Source organism: Brachycentrus maculatus, unplaced genomic scaffold (genome assembly GCF_059751285.1).
Source record: "Brachycentrus maculatus isolate JH-2025_06_01 unplaced genomic scaffold, ASM5975128v1 h1tg000142l, whole genome shotgun sequence".
Lineage (NCBI taxonomy): Eukaryota > Metazoa > Arthropoda > Insecta > Trichoptera > Brachycentridae > Brachycentrus > Brachycentrus maculatus.
Genome location: NW_028280895.1, coordinates 1,996,006 through 2,020,239, shown reverse-complemented (window position 1 = coordinate 2,020,239; position 24,234 = coordinate 1,996,006). Strand labels below are relative to the sequence as shown.

The 24,234-nt window shown below is 42.6% G+C and overlaps 1 protein-coding gene across 3 annotated transcripts in view; it reads right to left on the bottom strand.

Annotated features, from left to right (window-relative positions):
* Positions 1-2,136: 2,136 nt before the first annotated feature.
* Positions 2,137-24,234, bottom strand: part of LOC148309015 (protocadherin-like wing polarity protein stan) — a 137,232-nt gene continuing 115,134 nt past the window's right edge. Inside the window, exons 11-54 of one of the 3 annotated variants that reach the window (XR_015837607.1) lie at positions 24,019-24,206; positions 23,177-23,414; positions 22,387-22,591; positions 22,156-22,308; positions 21,844-22,064; positions 21,321-21,492; positions 20,307-20,602; positions 19,706-19,838; positions 19,416-19,615; positions 19,175-19,327; positions 18,651-18,825; positions 18,441-18,566; positions 18,113-18,347; positions 17,525-17,729; positions 17,299-17,441; positions 16,847-16,981; positions 16,574-16,728; positions 16,325-16,491; positions 15,875-16,153; positions 15,678-15,791; positions 15,197-15,374; positions 14,980-15,119; positions 14,541-14,724; positions 14,235-14,440; positions 13,123-13,332; positions 12,851-13,037; positions 12,448-12,768; positions 12,168-12,368; positions 11,474-11,930; positions 11,250-11,391; positions 10,944-11,165; positions 10,638-10,858; positions 9,009-9,155; positions 8,728-8,928; positions 8,531-8,623; positions 8,293-8,415; positions 8,095-8,207; positions 7,867-8,007; positions 7,001-7,328; positions 6,224-6,594; positions 5,778-5,849; positions 5,593-5,644; positions 4,555-4,664; positions 2,137-4,101 (exon numbers count right to left, since the gene is read on the bottom strand). Coding sequence is in view for 2 of the 3 variants with exons in the window: in XM_088260740.1 (XP_088116866.1) it covers positions 4,062-4,101; positions 5,593-5,644; positions 5,778-5,849; positions 6,224-6,594; positions 7,001-7,328; positions 7,867-8,007; positions 8,095-8,207; positions 8,293-8,415; positions 8,531-8,623; positions 8,728-8,928; positions 9,009-9,155; positions 10,638-10,858; positions 10,944-11,165; positions 11,250-11,391; positions 11,474-11,930; positions 12,168-12,368; positions 12,448-12,768; positions 12,851-13,037; positions 13,123-13,332; positions 14,235-14,440; positions 14,541-14,724; positions 14,980-15,119; positions 15,197-15,374; positions 15,678-15,791; positions 15,875-16,153; positions 16,325-16,491; positions 16,574-16,728; positions 16,847-16,981; positions 17,299-17,441; positions 17,525-17,729; positions 18,113-18,347; positions 18,441-18,566; positions 18,651-18,825; positions 19,175-19,327; positions 19,416-19,615; positions 19,706-19,838; positions 20,307-20,602; positions 21,321-21,492; positions 21,844-22,064; positions 22,156-22,308; positions 22,387-22,591; positions 23,177-23,414; positions 24,019-24,206 (8,043 nt within the window). In the remaining variant the exon portion in view is untranslated. The remainder of the gene's footprint in view (positions 4,102-4,554; positions 4,665-5,592; positions 5,645-5,777; positions 5,850-6,223; positions 6,595-7,000; positions 7,329-7,866; positions 8,008-8,094; positions 8,208-8,292; positions 8,416-8,530; positions 8,624-8,727; positions 8,929-9,008; positions 9,156-10,637; positions 10,859-10,943; positions 11,166-11,249; positions 11,392-11,473; positions 11,931-12,167; positions 12,369-12,447; positions 12,769-12,850; positions 13,038-13,122; positions 13,333-14,234; positions 14,441-14,540; positions 14,725-14,979; positions 15,120-15,196; positions 15,375-15,677; positions 15,792-15,874; positions 16,154-16,324; positions 16,492-16,573; positions 16,729-16,846; positions 16,982-17,298; positions 17,442-17,524; positions 17,730-18,112; positions 18,348-18,440; positions 18,567-18,650; positions 18,826-19,174; positions 19,328-19,415; positions 19,616-19,705; positions 19,839-20,306; positions 20,603-21,320; positions 21,493-21,843; positions 22,065-22,155; positions 22,309-22,386; positions 22,592-23,176; positions 23,415-24,018; positions 24,207-24,234) is intronic. The other 2 variants (XM_088260740.1, XM_088260741.1) reach the window with 2 other exon arrangements.

Here is a 24,234-nt window from a genome sequence, read left to right as displayed (position 1 = left end):
ATCAATCCTTCTCAGCATTGTCTGAGTGGCTAAGTGGTACATTTCCACTTCTGTCAGGTAGCTTTAATGAACGTTCAAGAACTGCCCCGCGAAGGGACGGCTTTCCAAACGGGCGATGCACAAAACCGAAAGCTCTCCGAAGAGAAGAATATGCGACAACGCAAAAAGCATTCAGAAAGAACATGTCGCGATGCGTTAAGAGCATCCTTGATGGAGAGTCTCTGGCCCGGCCCGAGCAGCTGCCACCGTACGAGAGTATGGTCGGCTACTGGTCGGCCGACAATTTTCGTGCCCAAAAAGGGAGGCACAAGGGGACCAAGCGACTACCGCCCCATAGCGATCACTTCCGTAATCGTGAGGCATCTAAACAAGATCCTGGCCTCGCGGTTACAAAAATTTAGGTTAATAGACCCCCGCCAGCGCTGCTTTGACGACGGCTGCGCGGAAAATAAGATCACCACCAGATATCAGATGATGGCCCCGTGACTCAAGAAAATCCAATCTCACAGACGCCTTATGTTATTGCCACGTGGTTCTACCCAGACGTGATCTCTCTAACACGTGTGCATTGGCGTCATATATTATAATCACGTCAACGTCTTTAACATCCTATGCCGTCATGTCTTCAGATATACAATTGTCTTGTCCCGAAGTCTCCTCGACTCCATGCGGCTAAAACTAAGTCCAACGGATCTAGAGTGGCCAACGCCCATAGCTGCCTTACTTCACATCGCATCAAACCCGGAGTTCCTGTAACATCTGTGGCCTGTGTCCATATCAACAGGATGCCTCTTTCCTCCCGTATGACGTCATCACAAAACTACAAATACTTAGGTACAGTCGTTCCATTTTAGTCAAAGAAAATATAGATAACTGATACAATCAATTAGATACATACTTACGTCTGGTACTATTTATCTGTAAATGTAGTATTTATTTTATATTTCTTCTTTGATCATTTAGAAATTTTCCTAACCTGTCAAATGTGAATAAAACATTTTATAATTAATTTGAATTGTTTCATTTGATGAGAATGTTGTGTCCTTAGGTAAATATATGATTGTGTGCAGCTGATGATCCACGCTTTAACACCCCGAGAATATAAAGAGATTTGCTCATCTCTGAGCTAGAGATATAATTAAATAAATAAAAATATAGTAATTGTACTATTACAGCGTATGTACTCAGCTTCAGCACTCGCCACCAACTTAGTTCGGCCGCCTGGTAGCCCCCCCTGGCTACCGTTGGCGCACTGACAACTATCGGTGGGGGCGGAGGTTCCTCGACAATCGGTCTCCCGAACAGGGGTCCAGTGTCCTCGGCCTGGAGCGCGAGTTCGGCTAAGATTCTCTCGAGCTTTCCACGATAATCAAGGCGACACCTGAGTCCCTTGATAGCTTCGAGAGATCTGCCAGCGCTCGGCCGGAGCTCCAATAACCGCTGGTTCACCCTGTCGGTTTTCCCCGAGTTGATGAGAAAAGCTTCACATCTAGCCCATAGCTCAACCTCCTCGTCGGTGTACCGAGCTTTCGTTCGGCCCACCGCGATCTCTTCGTTTGTCACGTCTCTGTGTTTTGAGACTCTGTGAACACCCAACCCGATTTTCGTGGAAAATACGCGGTTCGGGACACAAAGCTCGCACACGAATGTCAAGGCAGTGGCCTGAGCGTCATCAGACGCGGAGGCTAATCAAAGTATTCTGTATCCTACCACATATATCCCACTCTCCCTCTTGCTCGAGGCATCTGTATTCTGCATCCTACCACATATATCCCACTTCTCCCTCTGGCCTGAAACATCTGTATTCTGCATCCTACCACATATGTCCCACTTCTCTATCTGGCCCGAAACATCTGTATTCTGCATCCTACCACAAATATCCCACTTCTCCCTCTGGCCCGAAGCATCTGTATTCTGCATCTACCACATATATCCCACTTCTCCCTCTGGCCTGAACCCTCATATATATATGATTGAGTATCTCTGCTCCATCCCGTGCGGTGTTCTACGCACTCTAGAGACATCCAAATCGTGGCCAATAAATGACGGTTTGTGAGAAAGAATACATTTGAAATAAAATTAACATAACGGGAAAAACAAAAACAAGCGTCAGATAAATAATATTACTTTATTTTCATAATTTATCTATAAATTATTGAAGAGTATTTAGTGTATATCAAAATCACAACACATCAAATCGAAATAAAAATAGCAATCTTAGTTTAATAGCTGTAACATTAGCTAGTACCATTTCCACGGAATGCACAATACATAAAATCACCTAACAGATAAAATGAAGAAATATGGCGTATACGTATAATAAAAAGCATTAGTTAAGTACGATTGGCAACACACATCTCGAGTTGCCGTTCCGAGTGAAATGTCATCGTGAGCCTCGGCCCCAAACTAGGAGCTAGGCAGCTCGGCTCACGGCGAGCGGGTGACACGGCTCTCTGTGATCCGGCCGCCTGACAACAGCTACCCAACTAATACTGAAGAATAACGAGGCTTCCTTTTCATAGTAAAAAATCAATCTTTATTATACAATAAATCAAATTGTATCACACTACTTCTGTCAACATATCCCTTTGGCATCGTAAAACTATTCTTCAAGTAGCCCCTTGCGTCTCCCAGTTACTTTAATAAAATCCTTAATGAAATCCGCAAAAATAAAAAGTAAGATATTTCAGGATCTTTACACAAAAAGTGGATGTCCAAAAGATAAGAAAATATTTTACTCTTATTTTGAATTAGGTTTCTCTTCTAAGATAGAAGGTGTCTACCCAGTTTTACACACTTCACAATTTACGAAGCAAATTTTTGATGATCGTCAAGTGGCACTCCACTGGAGAGAATGTTGTTTACATTGTTTGCAGATTTGAATGAGAACAGTGTCACTACCGGCTATCTATTGGATCCACTCGAGAACATTTTGTAAGCAGTGAGGTCAGGAGCTGCGAAGGTGGTCGGTAGGGGTCGGCCAAGTGCTCTGCCGGGAGCTACACACTCGGACTGCCAAGGGAGGATCGACTATAATTGTTGCTAATATATTTTACATCTCCATATGAAAAAGTTAGCGAGTGTGACATAAAAATATTGATTTTGATAAATGATGCGTATAAAAGTATATTTTACAAGTACGTATAAGTTTTTGAATATGAAAAACTATTTTAAAATACAAAATAAATTTTCAGCCGATTCACATTTCTCGTAATAATTTTCGATTTGTACTTAGTATGCTTATGGTATATTATACTATGCACAATGATCGCACCATTGCAATTACGCAAATTAAAAGTAATCTATAAAACTATCCTTTTTACACTTTATATAAATCTAAGAGTTTTTGTATTATCCAAACTAGTCAAGCAACTTAACTATCTTTGGAATTATTTTTTCAATAAAAGATTTCGGAAATAGTCACATAACACATATTATTCAAAACAATAAATATGTATTGAAATTAAATTAAGGGGTAAAGCGAGACCCTATTTGCCATCCTTTGATGTAGTTCTATTAATAATTAAACATATGCCAATGCCCTGTCTCACTACAGGCTTATGCTCTCGCTAAAAACATGATCAGCTTCTTGGAGTAAGTGATAGTTTCATAGCTGTGGCTTTCCTTCTAAACGATAAGACGAGTTCAAAGTTGCTTTTAGTAAGATACAAAATAATTGAGCTCCAAGTAAAAGATGTTTTCACGGCTGCCAAGTTTCCTTCCTAACAATAAGATTTGCCAAAATCAACACCTAGTCGATTTGATTATTTGTGTGCTCCTTTCCAGTCATTGTTAAGACTGATTTGTTACTGTTTCCATCATTTTCCGGAGTAACCAATTGGATAGATTAATCAGAATACAAAGGTAGCTACTTATTTTGACAATGGACCCACAAACATTAGAATACAAATGGCTAATTTGTATTTTATGGCTTAATATAAAGATAAACTTATTCAGTGATAATAATTAATTACAAATAATGTGAAAAATAATCAGTCTTTCAACCCTACATACATTGTACTAAAGTAAAGAATAGTATTCTGCTCCATAATTATCTGTTGTCAGACACGGGTCTCTGCATCATCCTCTGTGGTAGATTTCCTGCAATTTGTACATTCACATTCATTACTGCATTGTAAATTATACGGATTATGCAATATCACTTTACATTTTCATCAGTCATCTCTTATATTACAGTCAAATTTCAACTGTTTTCTTGATTGTCCATTTTTTGCGATACAATAGTTTTGAATAGAATTTGAACTCTTTTTTGGTCACACGTATACACACATTGTTTCATCTTCTCCATTCACCTGGCAACTCCCATTGTCCTTCAAACAACCCCCAGAGGGGTTGATGAATCCAACAATATGAGAAAGTACAATAACCGAGTCACAATTATTTATCTTCAGAAACAAATTAATGGTAATGGTTTATTATGTAAATTCACTCCGTGAATCAGAGATTATACTGTGTATGTCGGTCAGACAAATTTCATATTTTAAATACTGGAATGGCGGATTTTATACAAAAAAATATAAATAATATAATTACCTCGTCCCTTGGTTGAGAAGTTCCACAATAAATTCCACCAATATTAGGAGGAAAAGCAAACAAATAAAGAAGGTTTTGTTTAGCAATTGGATTCATACAACCGCCACCATCTAGTAAAGCAGCAGGCATCATACATGTTAATAAACCAAATTATCATTTGTTATTTCAGTATTAGTAAAAACATTATTATCAATACAATCGAGCGACGTTTTAAGGCACACACATATATATATATATATATATATATATATATATATATATATATATATATATAAATATATATATTTATATATATATAAATATATATATATATATATATATATATATATATATTTTTTTTTTTTTCAAAAACCTTTCACCACCATTTACATATACCTGTATATTTTTAAATTGATAACAGAATGTGTTATTAGAGCTGATTACCGAGATGTCACTTTTATTTTTAAAGTGAGATAGTTCACAGTATTGAAATTTAATATAAGTGAGTTTACTTAAAAGAGAGCACAATAAAAAATTGGATATCAAAAAAATGTTTTTTTTTGTTTTTGTCACACAAGAATCTTTTAGAATATGGACAGCCAAAAGTGTGCGAGTGACAAATGGCTATTATTTAATAATAATTGGTTGGAACCAACCTTCGGGAATACTTTAATGTACATGACCACCTGACTAGGATATAGCGCTTCAAATGCGTCGTCACACATCTTTCATCGTTCAGCATTACAGGAAAATAATAGTATAGCTTATGTAGCTATGTGCAAAGTGCTGATGGTTCCCCTAAATGTGTCTTGACACGATTGGGCTAACCACCTCCCTCGGGAGCTGGTTAGCTCCTATTCAACGACTAACTAGTATGGATTCTAAACAAATACAAGACAGCTGTCGGCCGTGTTGTGTTGCAATCTGTTCAGTTGTAGCGGACACAGCCTGCAGTCCACTTAGGGCCATCTCGGTAATTGAAGAATTTACTGACTTTGTATATGTAATATTTGACTATATCCCTAAGTTCGGTGAAGTAGTGGAAGTTATTATACTCACTCGCTGGTTTCTGCCATGTTGGCGAGCGGTGCTATCATTTGTTGAGGTATTCCTAAACACAAATAAACACTGTTATACATAAATATAATTAGGGATGCTCTTTGCGGGTGTATGATACGGCGCAGGCAGCCGAGGCGCCGGCGGGTCCGTGGTCGAGTCGAGGGAACATAAAGCTCATTGGTTACCTTGGGCAGCCGTATGACTTGCGATGGCAGGCGATTGATTCATTCCTCTGATACTTATATGGTCTTCTTCGGCTGAAAAATATTACACATTATTTAATACACCTCGAGCCTTATACGCAAATATGTCACCCGCAATATATAAAAGTCGTTAAGTGCACGATGCATTTTTTTATTAATTGTAGTTTAATAAAATTTATGGTAATTTACTGCTATAAAAATTTGTATAAAAAAAAGTTTTTCGCAGATACTTTGTGGCACATTTTATAAACTTTATAAAATCTGCCACAAAAACTTTTTATAAAAAGTGGTTAAAACAAAGTTCTTATATTTTAAAAGTTTTTAAAAAAATATTATGAATGTTATCAATAGACTATCGGATAGAGGGTGGCAAATAAATATGAGAATTTTGACATTTTATACTATGTTACGTTTAATAAATAGCTGACCTGTGTAAGGGAATAAATATTTATCATGAGGATGATGTTTTTCAGAAGACTCGGATAATCTGTCGGCAAAGTCGGCGGATCCGGAGGCCATTGCGTACTGATTGTCCACTTTCCTTTGGTAATCGTTCTTCAGGAAACCCGCAATTCCGGAGTCGCGGAAATCTCTGGAGCCGTATATTCCCGTTTCCCCGTTGAGAAACTTGGTGGGGCTGTAGGAGTAGTTGTCGGGGCCGAGATAGGTCTGGCCCCCGTAGGCAGCCGACCTCTGGAAGGGGGCGGGCCGGCCGCCGTACTGCGCCTCGTACCCCGCCGGCTCCGAGTCGCTTCGGAGCCCATATCTCATCTCTCCATATTGGTGTTCCCTTCCGTATCTGCGCAGAACACAATCGCTCGCATGAAATATAAAACAAAAGGCACACTAAAAGCTCATTACATCAGACGGCAACTATTACAATTTTGCCATAATTAGAAAAATATTTTTGAATTGAAGACCTACATATTTGACAATTTTTCATACAAAACAACCGATGATTAGCAATTTTGGTAAATTAGCAGCAATATTGTTTTTTATTATCATTTATGAACATTGTTAAAATTTACGTTTGGTTAATGAATTCATTTGCCGTTTTTTTAATTTTATTTACACCCGATTATTTCAGAAATATCGATGCCCATCAGTCAACATAAAAAAATGGAATTTATTAATTTAGATTTGTTAAAAAATATTAAATTAGCATAATTGATTAATAATTTGTTAAGAAAGATGAAAATACAGACCTGTTATCCATGGGCCTCATGGCATGTTCCACGCTGGCGGTGTACGTCTCGTGGATGTTTTCCAAAATGGAAGGTTTGTGGCCTCTCGGGTGGTAGGGAGTGTCCGAGGCCAGGTCGGGCATGGGGAGGGGGAGGGGGTTGGGCGAGGGGGTGGCCAGAGGCAGGGGCAGTTGGTGCAGGATCTCGTTGTCGGATCCCGTCTCCTGGGACCAGCGCCCGACCTCCTCCAGAGCTCTGCCGGGCCCCGCGCCCCAGACCACTCTGCCGGAAGCGCGGGACTGCGGAGAGGATTCCGTGATGTTGGGCAAGTATCCTCCCCCCGCCTCCCCTACAATGCAAACCCCAATTTATTGCTATACGTTGCTATATTAATTGCTATACAAAATTTTCAATGATGGGTATTCCCATGTCGAGTACACATTTTACAATACTTGTATAGTAAATTATTAACCAGGTACTTATCAATCATGGATGACACTCTCTATTTCATTTTGAACCATCTCGATTATCAGATTGATAATAGCTCTTTTATAAATACAATAGTTGCGTTGCTCAGTGATATTACAGATAATAGGAGTAGGTTATAGAGATTTCCTGAGTTCCGTGATTTATATTTGCATTTTTGATCTTGCGGTTCTATGCGGTTGTAATTTGTGTGAGTAATTTTTAAGTACAAATGGGAGAATTGTTTTGCCAAAGCATATAGTTATTTGTCACAAGTCTTGGAATAGAAATTTGTATGACAAGTGTTAGTATTTTGATTATGGATTACGGCGCAGCAGTAACCCTATTTTCAGTCCTACCGCCCCGTTCGGTAATCCCCTACTAGGTTTGGCTTTATGGCACATGTAGGCAAGTGTACTGACCTGCGCGTGCAGCTCTAATAGTCCCTCTCCTGTTGGAAGTATCTTCATCGTCGCTGGAGTGACTGGACGCTAGCTCCAGACTGCGGCCGGCGCTGCCCTCCGAGCTGTCGGAGTTACGGCGCTTACCGGGAACTATTTCTTCTAAAAAATAAACAATTTCAATTCGTATCATCACAAATGTACTCTACATAATACACACACCGCAGAAGGATTGTTGGAATTCTATACCTTCTCTATGCCTGTGAAGGGAAGAATCAAATCCTCTGAGGTAAGAGGGCATATCGCTTGCGGAGTTGTAATTAGATGTAGAGGTGCTGGTGTGCCGCATGTGCCCGTCGCTTCTATAACAAGGAGGAATACAAATACAGTGCAATAGAGAGAGTAGAGCAGTAGAGAGAGAGTAGAGCAGTAGAGAGAGCCACCAACCTGTACGGACTGGAGCTGGTTTTAGTAGTGCTTCTAGATGTCGTGCTGGATGCGGAGATGCCTATATTCCTTCTGGCCGTGATTCCCTCCGCGCCTCCCGTATTGTGGTAGGCCAGAGCGGACCTGAGGGATTCCACACATATTGAGACTATTTACAAATTAATTATTGACACTATTTACGGATACATGACTGAAGTCAAATAAAATGGCTTATCGCTGGAAATGTGTAAAAACATACCGATTTCCAGATGAGACCGGCTGCCCGCTAGAACTGGTCACTGTTGAAGTATCTAGGAGCGGGACTTTTCGACCCATGCACCTCAAAAATGTTCTGCAATAAAAGATTATTTTAAGATACACTCGATATCATAAATTATTCAAATATTTATTAAAATTAAAAAATTAACTAAATGTAGTTGTCGGCAATAAACCCACCTGTTGAGATTTTCCCTGATTCGCACATTGAAGACGCAGTAGCCGAGCAGCAGCACGAGGGCGTGCAGCGGCAGCGCGGCGGCCAGCAGCAAGCTGAGCAGCGGCGGGGCGGGCGCGCCGCTCTGCCCCGCCAGCAGCAGGCAGCTCGCGCCCCCCACCGCCAGCAGCGGCGCCGACACCACCGACACGCACACCACGCTTCTGCAAACCCACACCGCCCCCTTGTCAGTAATCACGCATGAGGAAGTTAGTAACAATCAAACAATTACCACTCCGGTTACCTGAGGTTCCCGAAGCCCAGAACGTGGTCTCTGAGCGTGAAGGCAGCGCGGACTGCCGAGGCCAGAAGTACGACGCACAGGAAGGCCAGGACTCCAGCCGGAACCACTACCCACCACACCAGGCCCTCGTGCCAAGATATCCAGCAACTACGACATTTATATTTTGAATTCTTACAAGCTGGACAGTATCCGAATGGTGAGTTTTTTAGTCAATTTTTTTTATTCTTCAATAAAAATGTTATGGAATTTAGCGCAAGCTAATTATAATAGCTTCCCGCCAGATTCCCAGTCTGATTCCAATACGGAAGCTCTAGGCTTCCTCTCAGACCCAATTGCGAGCCAAAATTTTAGAAATTTTAGTAAACACTGGAAATTATTAGAATTAACAAAAAAATGCGCAACCAATTTACATATATTTAAGTATTTGCATTTTAAGTTTATAAAAAATTGAAAAATAACCAAATAAATGGGAAACAATGTGTTACAGTCTATACACTTTTGCATATATTCAAATCAATTCTGGAAACATTTTTGCCACTCTGAAGGCTGATATCGCAGAAATATGAAAACTCTTCAACAACTTCTTGAGGTGATTGAAATCTATGTCCGTGCATTTTTGTTTGACAGTGGGGAACAAAAAAAGTCATTAGACGATGAATCAGGCAAATACGGGCAACAAAACATTAATTTGATGTTTTTTCTCCTTCAAATATTCAGTTGTTTGATGTGCTTTATGGGAGCAGGCATTGTCGTGATGAAGAATGATGCGACGTTTTTTGTTGTTTTTCCTTATTTTGTCCAAGACTGTTGGCAAACAAATTGAAGTATACCATTTAACATTAACAATTCTTCGACTCACTAAAGGAGTGGTTGCGATCTGTCTGGTATAACTGAAGAAATAAGCTATTGTTTTCTTGGAAGAGCTCCTTGAACGAACAACTTTTCTGGATTGGGTTCATTGCCAAACACCCAAAAAGTAGACTGTTGTTTGCTTTCAGGTTCATATGAATAGATCCTTGTTTCATCCCCCTGTTACAATATTGTACACGGATTTTGAACGTCTTCGGTCAATTTTTTTTATTGTTTTTGTGTCACTAATCATCACGAGCCCCTTTTTTTCAGTTTGGTCAAATAATGCTGGATCATAAATGCTCATGAATTTTATTTTGTATTTCTGTCTTTGATATGCCAAGAGACCAGAGATGGACGCACGACCACGACGTATTGTATTGTAAACAGTCTTCTCTGATGGTGCTTCATGACCAAAAGTTGCACGAAGTGATTCTATGCATTGTTGTTGAGTAAAGCCTGTATCGAAATCATAAAAAATCATACAAGGCAAACCCTCACGAGTGATCTCCATTTTCGCATAAACTTACTTCTTTCAAACGCTCACTGTCAAGAACCTAATTGGTCAATTAGTAGGTTGCCACTGGCAACGCAATAACAAACCGCAATGTTCACAGTGATGTCACAACTCGCAAAACCCATCTACTATTCGATTGTAAAAACTTAAAGGGCAACCCTCGTAACATATTTTGCTATCCCTGTCAGCCTGAATAAATACAAATTTGAAATCAGTTCCAGTTTTGGGCACAAATTCGACTAAGACAGAGAAGGCTAACTTACAAAAGCGCGTTTCCGTACTGGTGCTGCCGGACCCCCGCGGCCAGCGCTAGCACGACGGCGGGCACCCCGTAGCAGGCGGCGAGCTGGGCGCCGGCCGGGCCGTGGTTGACGTCGCGCAGCTCGCGCACCATGCGCCGCACCTGCGCCGCCTCGCACGCCTGCCACGCCGCGCAGCACACCCACCAGTAGTGCAGCGACATGGCCACCAGCTTGCAGCCCACCTGAGAGAGAGACAGCTCGCGTAACAATTCCGCATCGTGACGGCCCGCAGCGTGACGGCCCGCATCGCCAAGTTCTATAACTTACCTCGTTCTGCACCAGAGACGATCGGCTCTTCAGCGCAATGAAGAAGAGCAGCTCCGCCATAAACACTGAGAAGACAAGGTTCTTGTGGATCGTGTTGGAGATGGTGGGCGGCCCGCCGCGCAGTGCGCTCAGGGCCACCAGCACCGCCAGCAGCAGGGGCAGAGAGATGCAGAATGCCGAGTACGATGACACGTCCTCCAGCAGGGACGGCTCCGGAATATACTGAAACAACGGGAAAGTGGAATTTAGTGTCTGTATTATTTTCATTAAATATTCCAAGAAAAATTGTCTCGAAGCATATAATACCTCCGGATCGATGATATCGACCAGTACCGTAAAGGTGGACAGGTGATTGCACGTGCAGTTTACATAAAGCGGAGTGCCGGAAGACTCGTCCCAATCGTAATCCACTTCCGTTTGACAGCCGACACGAGACCATTCTCCGGGGCTGAAGAAAAAAATTTTAAATCGAAATTAATCATATAAAAGGTTTACCCGCACATTTAACACCGTACAAAGTGGGATCTTACCCTCTGGCGGTAGACCAGTGGACGCATTGCGGGTTCATTCTCGAGTTGAACCTCTCCGGCTCTATATTCAGCCACATCTGCAACCGGATGGGCGTCGGCAAATTTACTCCCGTCAGAGATTTGTAAGCCGATTTCTTATTTCCCAATGTGTCCGAATTTCCGGCGGAGTCTTCGCTCGTGACTGCGGAGTAGGCCAAAGCGACTGGAATGCCCTCGTCGCGTTCCGACAATTGCGTTCCCGAATCGACTAGATATACGGCGTCATTTTCCGATACGCTATCTTTGGCATACGCGTCCAGACCGTGCTTCTTGGAAGCTGGCTTGATCACTATGGGAGGGTGGTCGGTGGTCCCTTCGGAAGACTCGGCATCGGCGGACTTCGGTAGTTTTACCTTCTTGTCGCTTCCATCACTGTCCGTTCCTCTGTTAGAGTAATACGTTCCTCGGTCGGCAGGTTCTAAAAATGAGAAGACAAAATTACAACAACATCGGGACTATATGGTCCGAGACATGGACACGCCCAACGAAACACTTCTACTAACTACGAAAAACTTCTTTATTTTGTTAATACTTATTAATATTGTTAATGAACGTCTCGTGTTGGGTTCTGCCTAGTGAGACATTAATAAAAAAATAAAACATGTATTGTACAAGGTAATAATAATGAATGAATGCTCGTGGGAGCGGTGGGTACCGGGGTGCGTGCGCAGGCGGTGATGCGCGTGAGGGAGCAGCACGCAGAGCTGCAGGAGGGTGGTGGCGGGGCGCAGCGGCACGCCCCAGCGACGCTGCACGCTCGGCCCGCAGCGCAGCGGCAGCAGCGCGCCCGCCTCGCTGGCCCACTCCGTGTACGCCACCACGGCTCGAGACCCCGCCTTTCCTCTGCCGTCTGCGCCTTATTACCAACAAAAAACCTCTAAATTTGTCCACGGAACAAAACATTACATCGCGATGAACGTGACATCATATCTTACCCGAGTTGTCGTACGGTTTGATTCCCAGAATATCCAAGGGGACGTACACTTTGGAGAATTTGTCGAACTTGTTCTTGTTCTGCAGGTAGTTGTTATATTTGGGGAACGAGATCATGAGGCTGTTACTTTTCTTTTGGCCCTTGGAATTCTTTCCGACCACCAAACTGTTGGATTGCAACGGCGAATGCAGAAAGTCCGACGTGTCAGGCAGCACGACGCGCTCCGTCGTGTAGTCGTTGTAGTTTTCGGTACGCTTCTTATAAAGCTGAGCGGGTTCGAATCCAAATATGGATTCCGTCGTGACGATATCCACCCCGAGCACTGGTGAATAAAATAAATTACGTAAAAAGGTTCAATTATGGAAATAAAATAGCAAAGTAAATAAATGCGTAAAAATACTGACCGACATTATCGGTTACTATTTCGAATGGATTTGTATAGGTATCGTGCTGGCTCTCTCCTAGCACGGTAATGTAGCGGTCGAAAGTTCCGATAAGTCCGTCCACCGAGTGGCCGGTGAGTTCCTGTATCCTCCTCCAATCCTGGCCGTACTGCGGCAGAAGTATCTTGTCGACTGATTTAACCATATTCTAGAAAAATATTACGCACTTTGTAAAAAATTCATTAGTACATGAAATCTAAACAGACAAACAGTAGGATCATTTAAAGGCAAACCTTGATATAGTCTTTGTCCTGGCTGTGCGTGAGGTTCAGTCCCGCTTGCTTGATCTCATACTCGATGAGTGCCATCAGGATGCCTTCGGCGACCAGAATGTCCGCCCCGTACAGGTCTGGAGTATCTCTAGTAGCCATCATCAGGTCGTTAGCTAATTTTACACCGATAAAAGTGTTGATTTGCAGTTCGTTCATTTCCAATTGGCTTAGCTAGAATAAAATTAAATTTACGCAATTTCAATAATAATTTGTATTTTACCAAAATTCCTCCAAAAAATTTCAAACAGAAGTATATACATAATCAAACTATTTCATCTTAAATTTATGATTTCGTTCGATTGTTTATTTTGAGAAAAATCACATTGTAACTATTGTCATTAAACTATTCGTCAACTTTTCATGCCATCGGAAAGGTCAGCAAATTGGGTCAGAGTTCCTTACAATCTCTTGAAGTATAACGCACACAGAGAGTGAATGTGCGCTGCTGTCGCGTCTCAGGAATCTTTCATTTTTGGATGGAATAGTGACCAGTGAAAAGAAATATATACTTTATAAAAATGTCAAGCTCAGAAAGCACAGGGTTACCCACGTAAGGTGTTGTAACCCGTTTGGTGACACACGGAAGACTTGGTCCACTTTGAACTTGTAAACCCAAACCAAACGATAATGAAGGAGGTCTATTGCGAGCAACTCGAGGGGCTTAAGCCAGCGTTAGAAGAAAGCCAGATCTTTGGTTTCGACACAAAAGGTGTTTTTCCACCAGAATAATGCTCGGCTATACGGTACAAAGGCTGAAGCAGTTTGAAAGGGAAACGATATTTGTCGGACATTAATCCGATTGAGCATCGTTTATTCCGCAGACGAGGTAAAATCAGTACTGGAGGAGCATTTTTGTCAAAGTCAAGCGAGACATACCAAGTCTACTAGATAGATGAAAGAGCATCGCAGAACGTAAAGGAGAATGTATTTTAGATTAAAAAAGAGCTTTATTTACTCTAATTTTTTTCAAGTAAAAGTAGAATACAAAACCGTATTACTTTTGGGATGATTATACTTATGGAAATGTTTTGGTCCCTTCAATTTCATTAAGTTTAGTTGGTGAAATTTTGTACCTGTTTTCGGAGTAATAGGAATTTTGGGCTGGTGCAGTTGAACATGTCGGGCTCTCTCCAAGGCGGGCGCACGTCGGCGGGCCCGCAGGCTCGCGCGCCGCGGCCGCCCGCGCCGCCCCCGCACGCCGCCGTGGCCACCTCCCCGAACTTGCTGCGCGGCCACCACACGCCGCTCGCCATCGAGCGCGGACACCCGTCGTACACCACTGAGTCAACCAGACATACGTTATTAAACAAAGTACAAAACTATTATACGGATAAAAGAGCTGGCCAGGAATCTGGCCAAACTACAAACTCCTAGATTACCTTGGCATCCTTCGGAAGTGACTTCGGCGTAGGGGTTAGAGCAAGTGTCGCAGGCGCGACCGATGACTCCCGATCGACAGGTGCACAGCCCCGTAGAGGGGTCGCAGCCCGCGCCCAGGGACCCCGCGCTGTAGCAGTTGCAGGCCAAGCACTTGCTGCTGCCTTCGGGTTGGTAATGGTGCTCCTGAAAGATTGCAAACACGAAAGTCCTAGTTCCACCCTAATTATTGACAGGTTTCTTCGCAGTCTGAATATTTTCCATGGTAGACTTGTTGCCAGATAAGGAGATGCCTACTAGAGTAAAGTTAAAAATATACTGATATTTTTCATTTTACACACTGCGGGCACGGGCATTCTCAACTGGCAGCGAGTCCAATAACGTGTTTGTACTAGTCGGGACATTGGTTCCTCCCGGACACCGATATGAGGAGACACTCACCCTGCAGTAGCACTGGCCCGTAGTCTTGTTGCAGTCGGGATGGTAGCCGTCCTCGATCTGGCACAAGCACGGACCACACTCCCCCGACCCCCACCAGCCCGAGGGGCACGGCTTGCTGTGCTGGACGTCGCAATACTCTCCTGAACAACAACACAAACAGGTCTTACAAACTGCCAATCACAAGCACTCTCCCGTGGTCGCGTCGCGGGCACCGTACCTGAGAAGATGGTTTGGTTGATGCAGTCGCATCTGTAGCCCTTGGAGGAGAGGCGGTCCGGCACGCAGTTCCCGTTGGGTCCGCAGGGCTTCACTTGGCACACGGGCTGGCAGTCGTCCCCCACGGTGCCGCCCTCGCACGCGCACTCCGTAGTATCCCATCGAGCTCGGCATTGTCCCTGATTTATCGAGAAAACATAATCTAAGTTAAACTAGGCGCCTTATTGTATTCATTACATTTTATGCAATGCCAGATAAACAAATTAATGGCGGAAAATTTACTTAATTATGTGGATAAGTAAGTACTCATCCACATAATTAAGTATCATGATCAAAAGTGAACTGTTACAATCCCAAAAAGGATAAAAATATGTTATATTGAAGATAGACAAATGCCAAGTAAATATTGTTGATGCCCTCATGAAGCATCTTGTGGCAGGGCAGTGCGAATATTCTTACAAAGGTACGGAGGATATGATTACCCGGGCGGGACAAGCCGACAGCAAACAATCGGCTCTGGAATGGCATCCGTCTCTCACATTTTCTCTAACTGTCGGGCGGCTGAGCAGAGACTGCGGCGTTCCCACTCTCACATCCTAAATATGGAACAGGAAATTAGTACACTTTGTAACAATAAAGGCTCGGATATGTGCGACAGTATGAAACGATCGCGACGTACCTGAATGCAACCTTCGAAGTATCCGTAATCGGCGGAAAGCAAAGTGCCCGATGATAAGGAATCAGCTCCGCCGATCAATATCTTCCCTACATAGAGACCTTGAATCTTATTGGCGGACATGGGAAGCAGCGTGAGTCGGGAGCCGTAGTCCAGCGCGACGGAGATATCGGATCCGAGCCACTTTATCTCTATTCGGTGCCACTCTCCGTCCGACAGAGCGGTGCCCGGCAGGTACATAGTCTCGCTGTTGTAGCTGTAGTGAAGAAGACCGCCCTTCAACTGGAATAAGGAACATTATTTACTCGACGACACCTACACAACTTCCGCGCAAATGCTCATCCCAGTCCAAAGTGGGTAACGAAATATAGTACAACCGTAAGCGGAGTGTGAGGGTACTAAAGTCGGTCTGTCGGTGTAAAAAACCAATGGAATTATAATATTTTTACTTACGCTTATAATAGCCGAGCTATTTTGTCCAACTTGTATGGACATTATGAATGTATCGGTCTGTCTCGTCCTGATGGAAAGGGCATTGAGCCACGGCAGTTGTATGGGGCGTAGCAGGGGGTTGAAGGACAGAAGTCCGTCTCCGCTGAACCTCCACGGTGGACTTATTGCTGAAACAATCGTTAAAACAGTTGTAATTACGTGTATCGAGATAAATATCCGGTTTTCCGGATAGAAGTGCGGTAGACTCACATTCGCCGCAGTCTTTGCCGGTATACCCTTCCGAACATTCGCAGGAATAGGTGTCCCAGATATCTCGGCAGTCCGCCCCATTATGGCACGGGTTCGAGTCGCAATGAGATCTTTTTTCGGGACATCCGGTCACTGTTCCATTATCGGCGACGTAACTGCAAACCGAACGGTCACTGTCACTACTCTTCGTACGTAACATTATTTGCGGAGAAGAAAAGGTTAGTAAAACATAAAGCTCCGCAAAAAAAACAAATTAGAAAGATAGATAGATACCTGTTCAAATCGATAAATTTATAGTCAATGTGTAGGTCTGAAATGCAGCCGACAAAATCTTTCGATTTGACTTGGAAACTGGACGGAATGCTCGGCAGCCCTCCCACTTGCAATGGACCCGTCAGGTCCAGAAATCTAAAAAAATAAACAATCTTTAATATTTAAATATTTACAAATAACCTGAGTGGTGCACAGGGCACCGTCGATCACATCTTGCTCTCATGCTAGGTCTTTGGTTAGATGAAATACAGATGAGGTAAATGAATTAGCCTAAGGCCAGTACAACATAAAGCCTACAGCTATATGGAAGAGGGAATGGAAGATAGTGGATAGGAAACTAAGGGTTGCATACGAGCCCATCGAGGTTATAACAGGAGAGAAATTCATGGGGTAAGTTATAAAAGGTTATAAAAAGTCACAGTGTCAACGCTAATATTGATAGTAAATTATACCTGTGACAAGTTTCTGTTAAAAGTGCACATCTGTCGGGTAGGTCGTGGGTTGTTCGGTTGGCGCAAGCCCACCTGGCTCCCAGTTTGGCGGCCCCGGCCAATGACACCGCAGTGTCGCAATCGTCTACCGATATTGTAGCCGTCTGTAACAAAATTAAGATTATTGTATTTGCGTATGAGAAAAACGAGAGCTGCGCTAGAAGGAGAAGAGGAAGTTCAGACTGACCCTGTTGATGTAGTGAATCTCCACGCTGTGCCAATCCCCCCCACCCACTCCCCCGGGGACGGTGGCGCTGACGCTGCTCACGCGCCCGCCGAGGCTGAAGGAGAACTGCAACCCCCCTCCCACTATCTCCAGAGACACAAAGTCGTGGTGCTCGTTGAAGCGCCCATTGTACAGCAGCAATCCGTTCTGGTTCTGAGTGGCGAATCTGGCAGAAACAGAAAGGATGATTTCACCAAAGGCAAATCGCTCAAAAGCACTCTAGAATTGCTTGGCCAAATATACAAAATCATCTACCTGTTACAAAATTTTCTAGGTTACTACCATTTTACACCCAGATCTGCATTTTACTACTCCTTTCAAACTGGTTAATGTCACTATGAGAACAATACAGTGTATTTAGAAGATACGTTTTTGGTAGTGATTGGCCGATACGAAGGCGTGTAGAAATCTATGTAAGTGTTACGTATCGCGTAAATATTGATTTGTGTTATATTCCGGCCATTGTATGGATAAAATCACATCATGAAGAGTTTCCTTTCGTACTTCCCGCGCTTGAAGTGACCGCTCAAGGAATAACTCAAGAAGTACCTCAGTTTGATGTGTAGTCGGTGCCTCTGGCGAAGACTCGGAAAGGTGAGGAAGGAAGATCGCGGAAAGCTTCTGGCCTTGAGCTCGCAGAGAGGAGTTGTGTGGTTGGAGTCTGTGGAGCAGCCCCGACACAGGAGACCTCCCTCGCGGCCCACGGCGCACCACGATCCGCCCCTGCACACTTCTCCGGGGGGGCATTTGGTGGCAGCTTTCAAAGGAGTGTCGCAGTTCACGCCTTGAAAGCAAATGGTGGAAAATGAGCATCCTCGTACGATCACTCGGGGCGCTGTGCGAGTGGACCACTCTCGGGGAGAGATGGGGTACTCACCGGTAAAGTCGTTAGGACATACGCAAGTGTATCCTCCTTCCCGTCGCATGCAGGTACCATTATTCTGACACGGACTGGAGTAGCAGAGGTTTACTTCCGCATCGCACAAATAATGTTCCTTGGAACCTAAAATAATACGCAATTAATATTATAAAATTGAATTATTGCGCTAAAAATACACATCTACAGATGAAATAACAATCGGTTTACCTGTGAAACCCTCGGGACATCGACACGCAAATGTTGTCACCGGATAAATAGGCCGGAATAGAACTGAATCGCTGTTAATAAAGCCCGAAGCGTTGCCAAACTTCAGAATGGTAAGGCATTCTTCAAAATTTAGACACGGTTCTCTTACGCACATGTTGTCATCAAACGGCAATACCTGAAAACACCACCATTACTGAACATTTCTCCGAGTTATAACATTTTTTGAGTCTATCGATGTAAACGCAACTAATGTAGTTTCGAGAATCACAGACGTTCTCATCAATATGTGAAAATACAAACTGACCGTTGATGAGAATGTCTGCAGTTTTTTAAACTACATAGTCGTGTTTACATCAATAAACTCAAAATAGTGGTCTTATAGTGTTTTATTTTTATATTTAAATTATCGTGTTATTTCACTAAGGTAATACCGAATCAATAAATAAAGTAATACCAAATCAAGTATTCAAATACATGATTGAAACGCTGTTAAAATTTTAAAAAATATTTGATAGTTTTATTACCTGAACGGTAGCCAATCTTGCTAATATAGCCCTGTTGAGATATACCCTTTCCTGTAGAAACACGGGAGAATAGAACTGCGACTCTCCGGTAGCGTCTGGTCTTCGAGCCGAGAAGGATATATTGAGGATCTTCGCATTTACCACGGAATCGTCCTGTATAAAAAAAAGGATTACATAAATTGAAATTTCTTCACCGAATATCATTTCTTTCAGAATCAATATGCAGTAAAGTCGTATTCACCTGAATGCTGAATATGTAAATATATTCCTTGGGGCACGGAATGATGGCAGCCAAACCGTCGATGAAAAACGACAACAAGGGAGAAAGAAAGGATTCAGCCGTCATGTCGTTCAGTCTTACAGTTACCGAATTGTACAGCATTTCCTCCGTGATGAGGCGCACCGACAGTTGCATCACGGCTTTCACTTCGTTGATACCATCTGTGGACGCCCAAACACACATTGGAGTTACATTAGTGAGAGCCACATCTGCGCGGCTATTATTGTAATATTACTAAACGTTGCACATACCCGATACAGATATTTCCATGGTCGCTAGTCTCGGAACATTCGTATTGAGCTGCGGGGAAAGTATCAAACCCCCGGAGGACTGATTTAACATCACGAGATTGGCGTTATTTCCCGATAAAACTCGGTATGTGAGCTAAAAACATACAAATATACAACAATAAAGAAACCCCAACTAGAGTTCCACCAGAATAAGAATTTATCAAATCAGCCCAGGTCTAATTCCCTGCCACAGAAATAAGGTTCATAATGAATACATTTTAAATAAATTCATATTTGAATTATTGAATTCTGAATGAAAACAGATTTGTTAGAAAGAGGACGTCAATATAAATATCTGGGCTGTTGCCTTCACGAGCAGTGGGACCGTTCCCGAAAGATCAAAATCAGGATAGAAACGCCAAGAAACTGCTTCTTGCTCATGTTCCTTCAAGCTCAATCTGGATATGACAATTGTACGGCGCTTCTTCCGGTGCTTCTCTACGGAGTCCAACTCTTACCCGAGCCACCAAAATATAATTTTAAAAATATTTTTTTTACTGTTTTTTGACGTTGTTTACCATAATAAAGCTTTTCCCCTAGTTTTATTTTATTTTATTTTTACCTTATCAGATACGTCGGCATCAAATGCGGGTACTCTTCCAAAAACACCAACCGGGAAGCAGTCTTTGAAGTTATTAAATATGACTTGAAAATCTTTCAACATCGGAGCATTATCGTTAACATCCGTCACGAGGATTTCAACATGGACGTCATTTCTGAGGGGCGGACTGGCGGCTCTGACGACCAGTTCGTATTTCTTGCGAGGACTCTCGTAATCCAAGTCCACCATCGTGAGCAGCTCCGCTCTGTCGGAGCCCGGCCGGGTCACCAGGGAGAAACTGTTGGAGTCATCACCGCCTGCAAACAAGTAGTTCATTCTTATTGAGAATTTAACCTTTTAACCGCGTTAACTCTGTTCCTGAGAGACGCCTGTGGGTGGCGGTATTTCGCCGATTTTTTAATGATTACTTTTATCATGTATTTAGTTAAGAAATGATTTATTTTCCTGAACAAAAACGTTCAATGGGATTCATTGTGCCTTTTTGGTACTCTATAATACACTTGTGTCAAATAATTCTTGAAATATATCGTAATATGACCAAATAAGATTGTAACATAAATAAATCAAAGCACGCATCGTGTGTCACTCTTACCCACTGGCGATGCGTAGCGTCGAGAGTGAGACAGATATAGGGCATGATTATGGCGCGGACTAATTACCGACCTCAAGAAAAATCAGGGATCTGTTCTTTTATTTATCCTTGTGATTTTACAAATTATTAATCAGATATATCAACAGATATCATAAGGCCAAGGATTGACGTATTATTTTATCCAAAGTTCCACACCACGAAAAAATCCCTCCAAGTTGAACTGAGGTTTGAAACTTGGAGCAAAGTAAAAAAACATACGCTTATGTCAGCCGCGTATGGGGCATGTTTTGTGAAAACACATACGGTTATGCGAGCTGCGTGGATCCGGTTTAGGATGAAATTTAAAAAAAATACTAAACCATTACTGGAGATAGCCAAAACATAAATAGAAGTAGAAAATATGAAGGGAAAAGAAAACTTGCCTATTATAGAGTACTGGACGATTGCGTTAACTCCCTCGTCCGGGTCATGCGCGTGTATTTCCCCGACGGTAGTTCCGATCGGACTATTTTCCGCTACGTATAACGTTAATTTATCACCCGCAAAAGCTGGCGGAGAATCATTGACATCTTCGATTCGAACATGTACCAATACCTGCAAATATAAAAAATAATCCATTGAAAAATATACTTAATATCATTGGTGAATTGTCCGCCTCCGTAGTGTAATGGTCAGCACGTCCGACTACCATTCTGGAGGTCTCGGGTTCGATTCCCAGGGGGGGTCAAATAAATATAAGTGATTTTTTCACTCTAATATTTACTCAATATTACCCTGGACTGGTACCTAAAGCGGAGGACTGATCACCTTTCCTTCGTGTGTTAACGATCAAGATAACACTGTGTTTATATAATGCAGTGCCCTATGCACCATTGGGGTGCGGATAAGGGTTTGAGATGAAAAAAACATCGGTGAATAAAACAGTAAAATTTGAAGAATACTTACGGAGGTGCTCAGAGCTGGCGTTCCTCTGTCTACAGCATACGCGTGGAGGTCATACGCCGGAACGGACTCTCGGTCCAGTCCCTTATTGGTTCTGATGACCCCCGACGCGTGATCGATCACGAACGACCCATCTTCTCTATCTTTGGAAGACAGTTCGTATCGGATTCTGCCGTTGAGCCCGATGTCCGCATCCGTCGCCGACAACTGCACCACGGAACTCCCTACAGGGCGAACAAATTCAATTTAATCGATTAAATTATACAAAAATTCATCTATGATCGCACAAATTTATTTTTGGAATATTTTACTAACCGAGTAAGGCATCTTCCAAAATGCTAGCCGAATACATCGGTTGTTTGAACAGCGGATTATTGTCGTTGACGTCGGTTACGGATATTTCCACGTCAGTCGTGTCCGAATGCGGTGGCGATCCTCCGTCCCTCGCTGTCACGGTCAGAAGATATCCTGAGGATAGAGGATATTTAAAAAATCCTATCCATTTCAAGTGAAAATAAAACAAGAAAATATTAAAGAAATACTCGCCACTCAATGTTTCACGGTCCAACAGTTTGTTAGTGACGATGGCCCCGGTTTGGGGATTTATGGTGAACTCCGGGTCCGAGCCGGACATGGCTTCGTTGCTGATCTCTCCGCCCAAAGAGTATGTGATTTGGGCATTCAATCCGACATCACTGTCCGTCGCCGACACCACGAGCACCGTGGTGCCAATGGGTGCATCTTCGAAAACCTTAAATCAATTATATAATCCATTATAAATTTTGGTAGGAATTTTGCAGTGAGTAGAATCGATGTGTAGAACTATGCAATAAAACGCACAATCTTACAAAAGTGAAGCAAAAAGTTGGCAAAACAAGGATGAAAATAGACTGAATCAATGTGATCTCTCAGATGAATGTGTGCCAATATGATGTATGATAGACGTTTGGACAGTGAAATAAAGAAAGAATGCAAGGCTGAGGTGAGCATTATTGACAAAATTAAGAATGGTGTGTTGGACATGTAGAACAAAAGAGTGAGAAAGGAATGGTAAAACGAATTTACATAGCGAATGAAGTCCGAAATAGGAGAAAAGGAAGACCGAGAAAAACTTGGCACATTTAAGTACTTTAAATACTTGGGAGTGGTCTTGTCAGGAGTGGGAATAATCGGAGGGTATGTGTGGGGAGATGAATAAATTTGAAAGAGGCGAAGATTGTTTGCAAAGATAGAGCGGTGCGGCGTTCTAGTCTCTCTGCCTACCCGCGGGAAAGCTATAAACGAAGGGTTACATATACATACATCCGATTTGGTAAAATAAAGTATTTTAACTTACGGAAGCCGTGTAAGGCGCATTTTCAAAGACAGGAGCAAAATTATTAGCATCGGTAATATTAATGTGGACCATGGCAGTATCGCTTCGTCCCCCGGAGTCGGATGCCGTGACTGTGAGGACGTATCTCCTCTCTTGCTTGAAGTCGAGGGGCTGGGCGACGGTGATGAGGCCACGCCCATTCTGGGATGTTATGGCAAAACGCCCTCTGGTATTGCCTCCCGTTAATTCATAATGCAACCTGTAACCAAAAATGCAATACATATTAATAAGTAACAAAATAATACTTTATACTCTAAAGCGGTGGTTCTAAACCGGTGCTCTGTGAGCTTGTTGCAAGTGCTCCGCGAAATTATGAAAGCAAAAATTTTACTACAGTTTTCAACCTCATATTAGTGTGAGCTAGGTTTCTCGACATTGATCAATATTAAAACCAAGAAACGCAAAAAGCTTAGCAATTTGGATGAAGAAATGAAAGTAGTTGTATCAAATATCAAACCTAATATCGCTGAAATTTATGAAAGTCCACAACCTAAGGTGTCACATTTAATCATTTTCACCGCAAAAAGTTTCATTGGAGTATTTACGTTTTTATATATTTTTTGTTAATGTCATTTTTAACTTGTCTGTAATAAAATAATCAGTTTTATATTTAATTAAAGTATCCGCAAATTTTCCATATGATCAAAAGTGCTCCCTGACTTCAAAAAGGTTTAGAACGGTAACGGTAACTCTAAAGGTAAGCGGATACCTAAATATAGACTATTTCGTAATGTTTTAAAAATAGTTTCGGATGACAAATCTTAATTTATTAATTATTTTGTGTGCAAAATTATACTTTTTACCTATTATCTTCGTCAGGGTCAGATGCAGTCACAGTGACAACGGGCGTTCCCGGCGGTTCGTCTTCGGCTAAACTGGCTTCGTATCTGGGAGGCTCGAAATGGGGATCATTATCGTTAACATCTTGCACTGTCAGGGCCACCGAGGCCGTGGCGGAGCGCGGGGGAGCACCTCCGTCTGTCGCTATGACCTAGAAAACATTTACGTATCCAAATTTT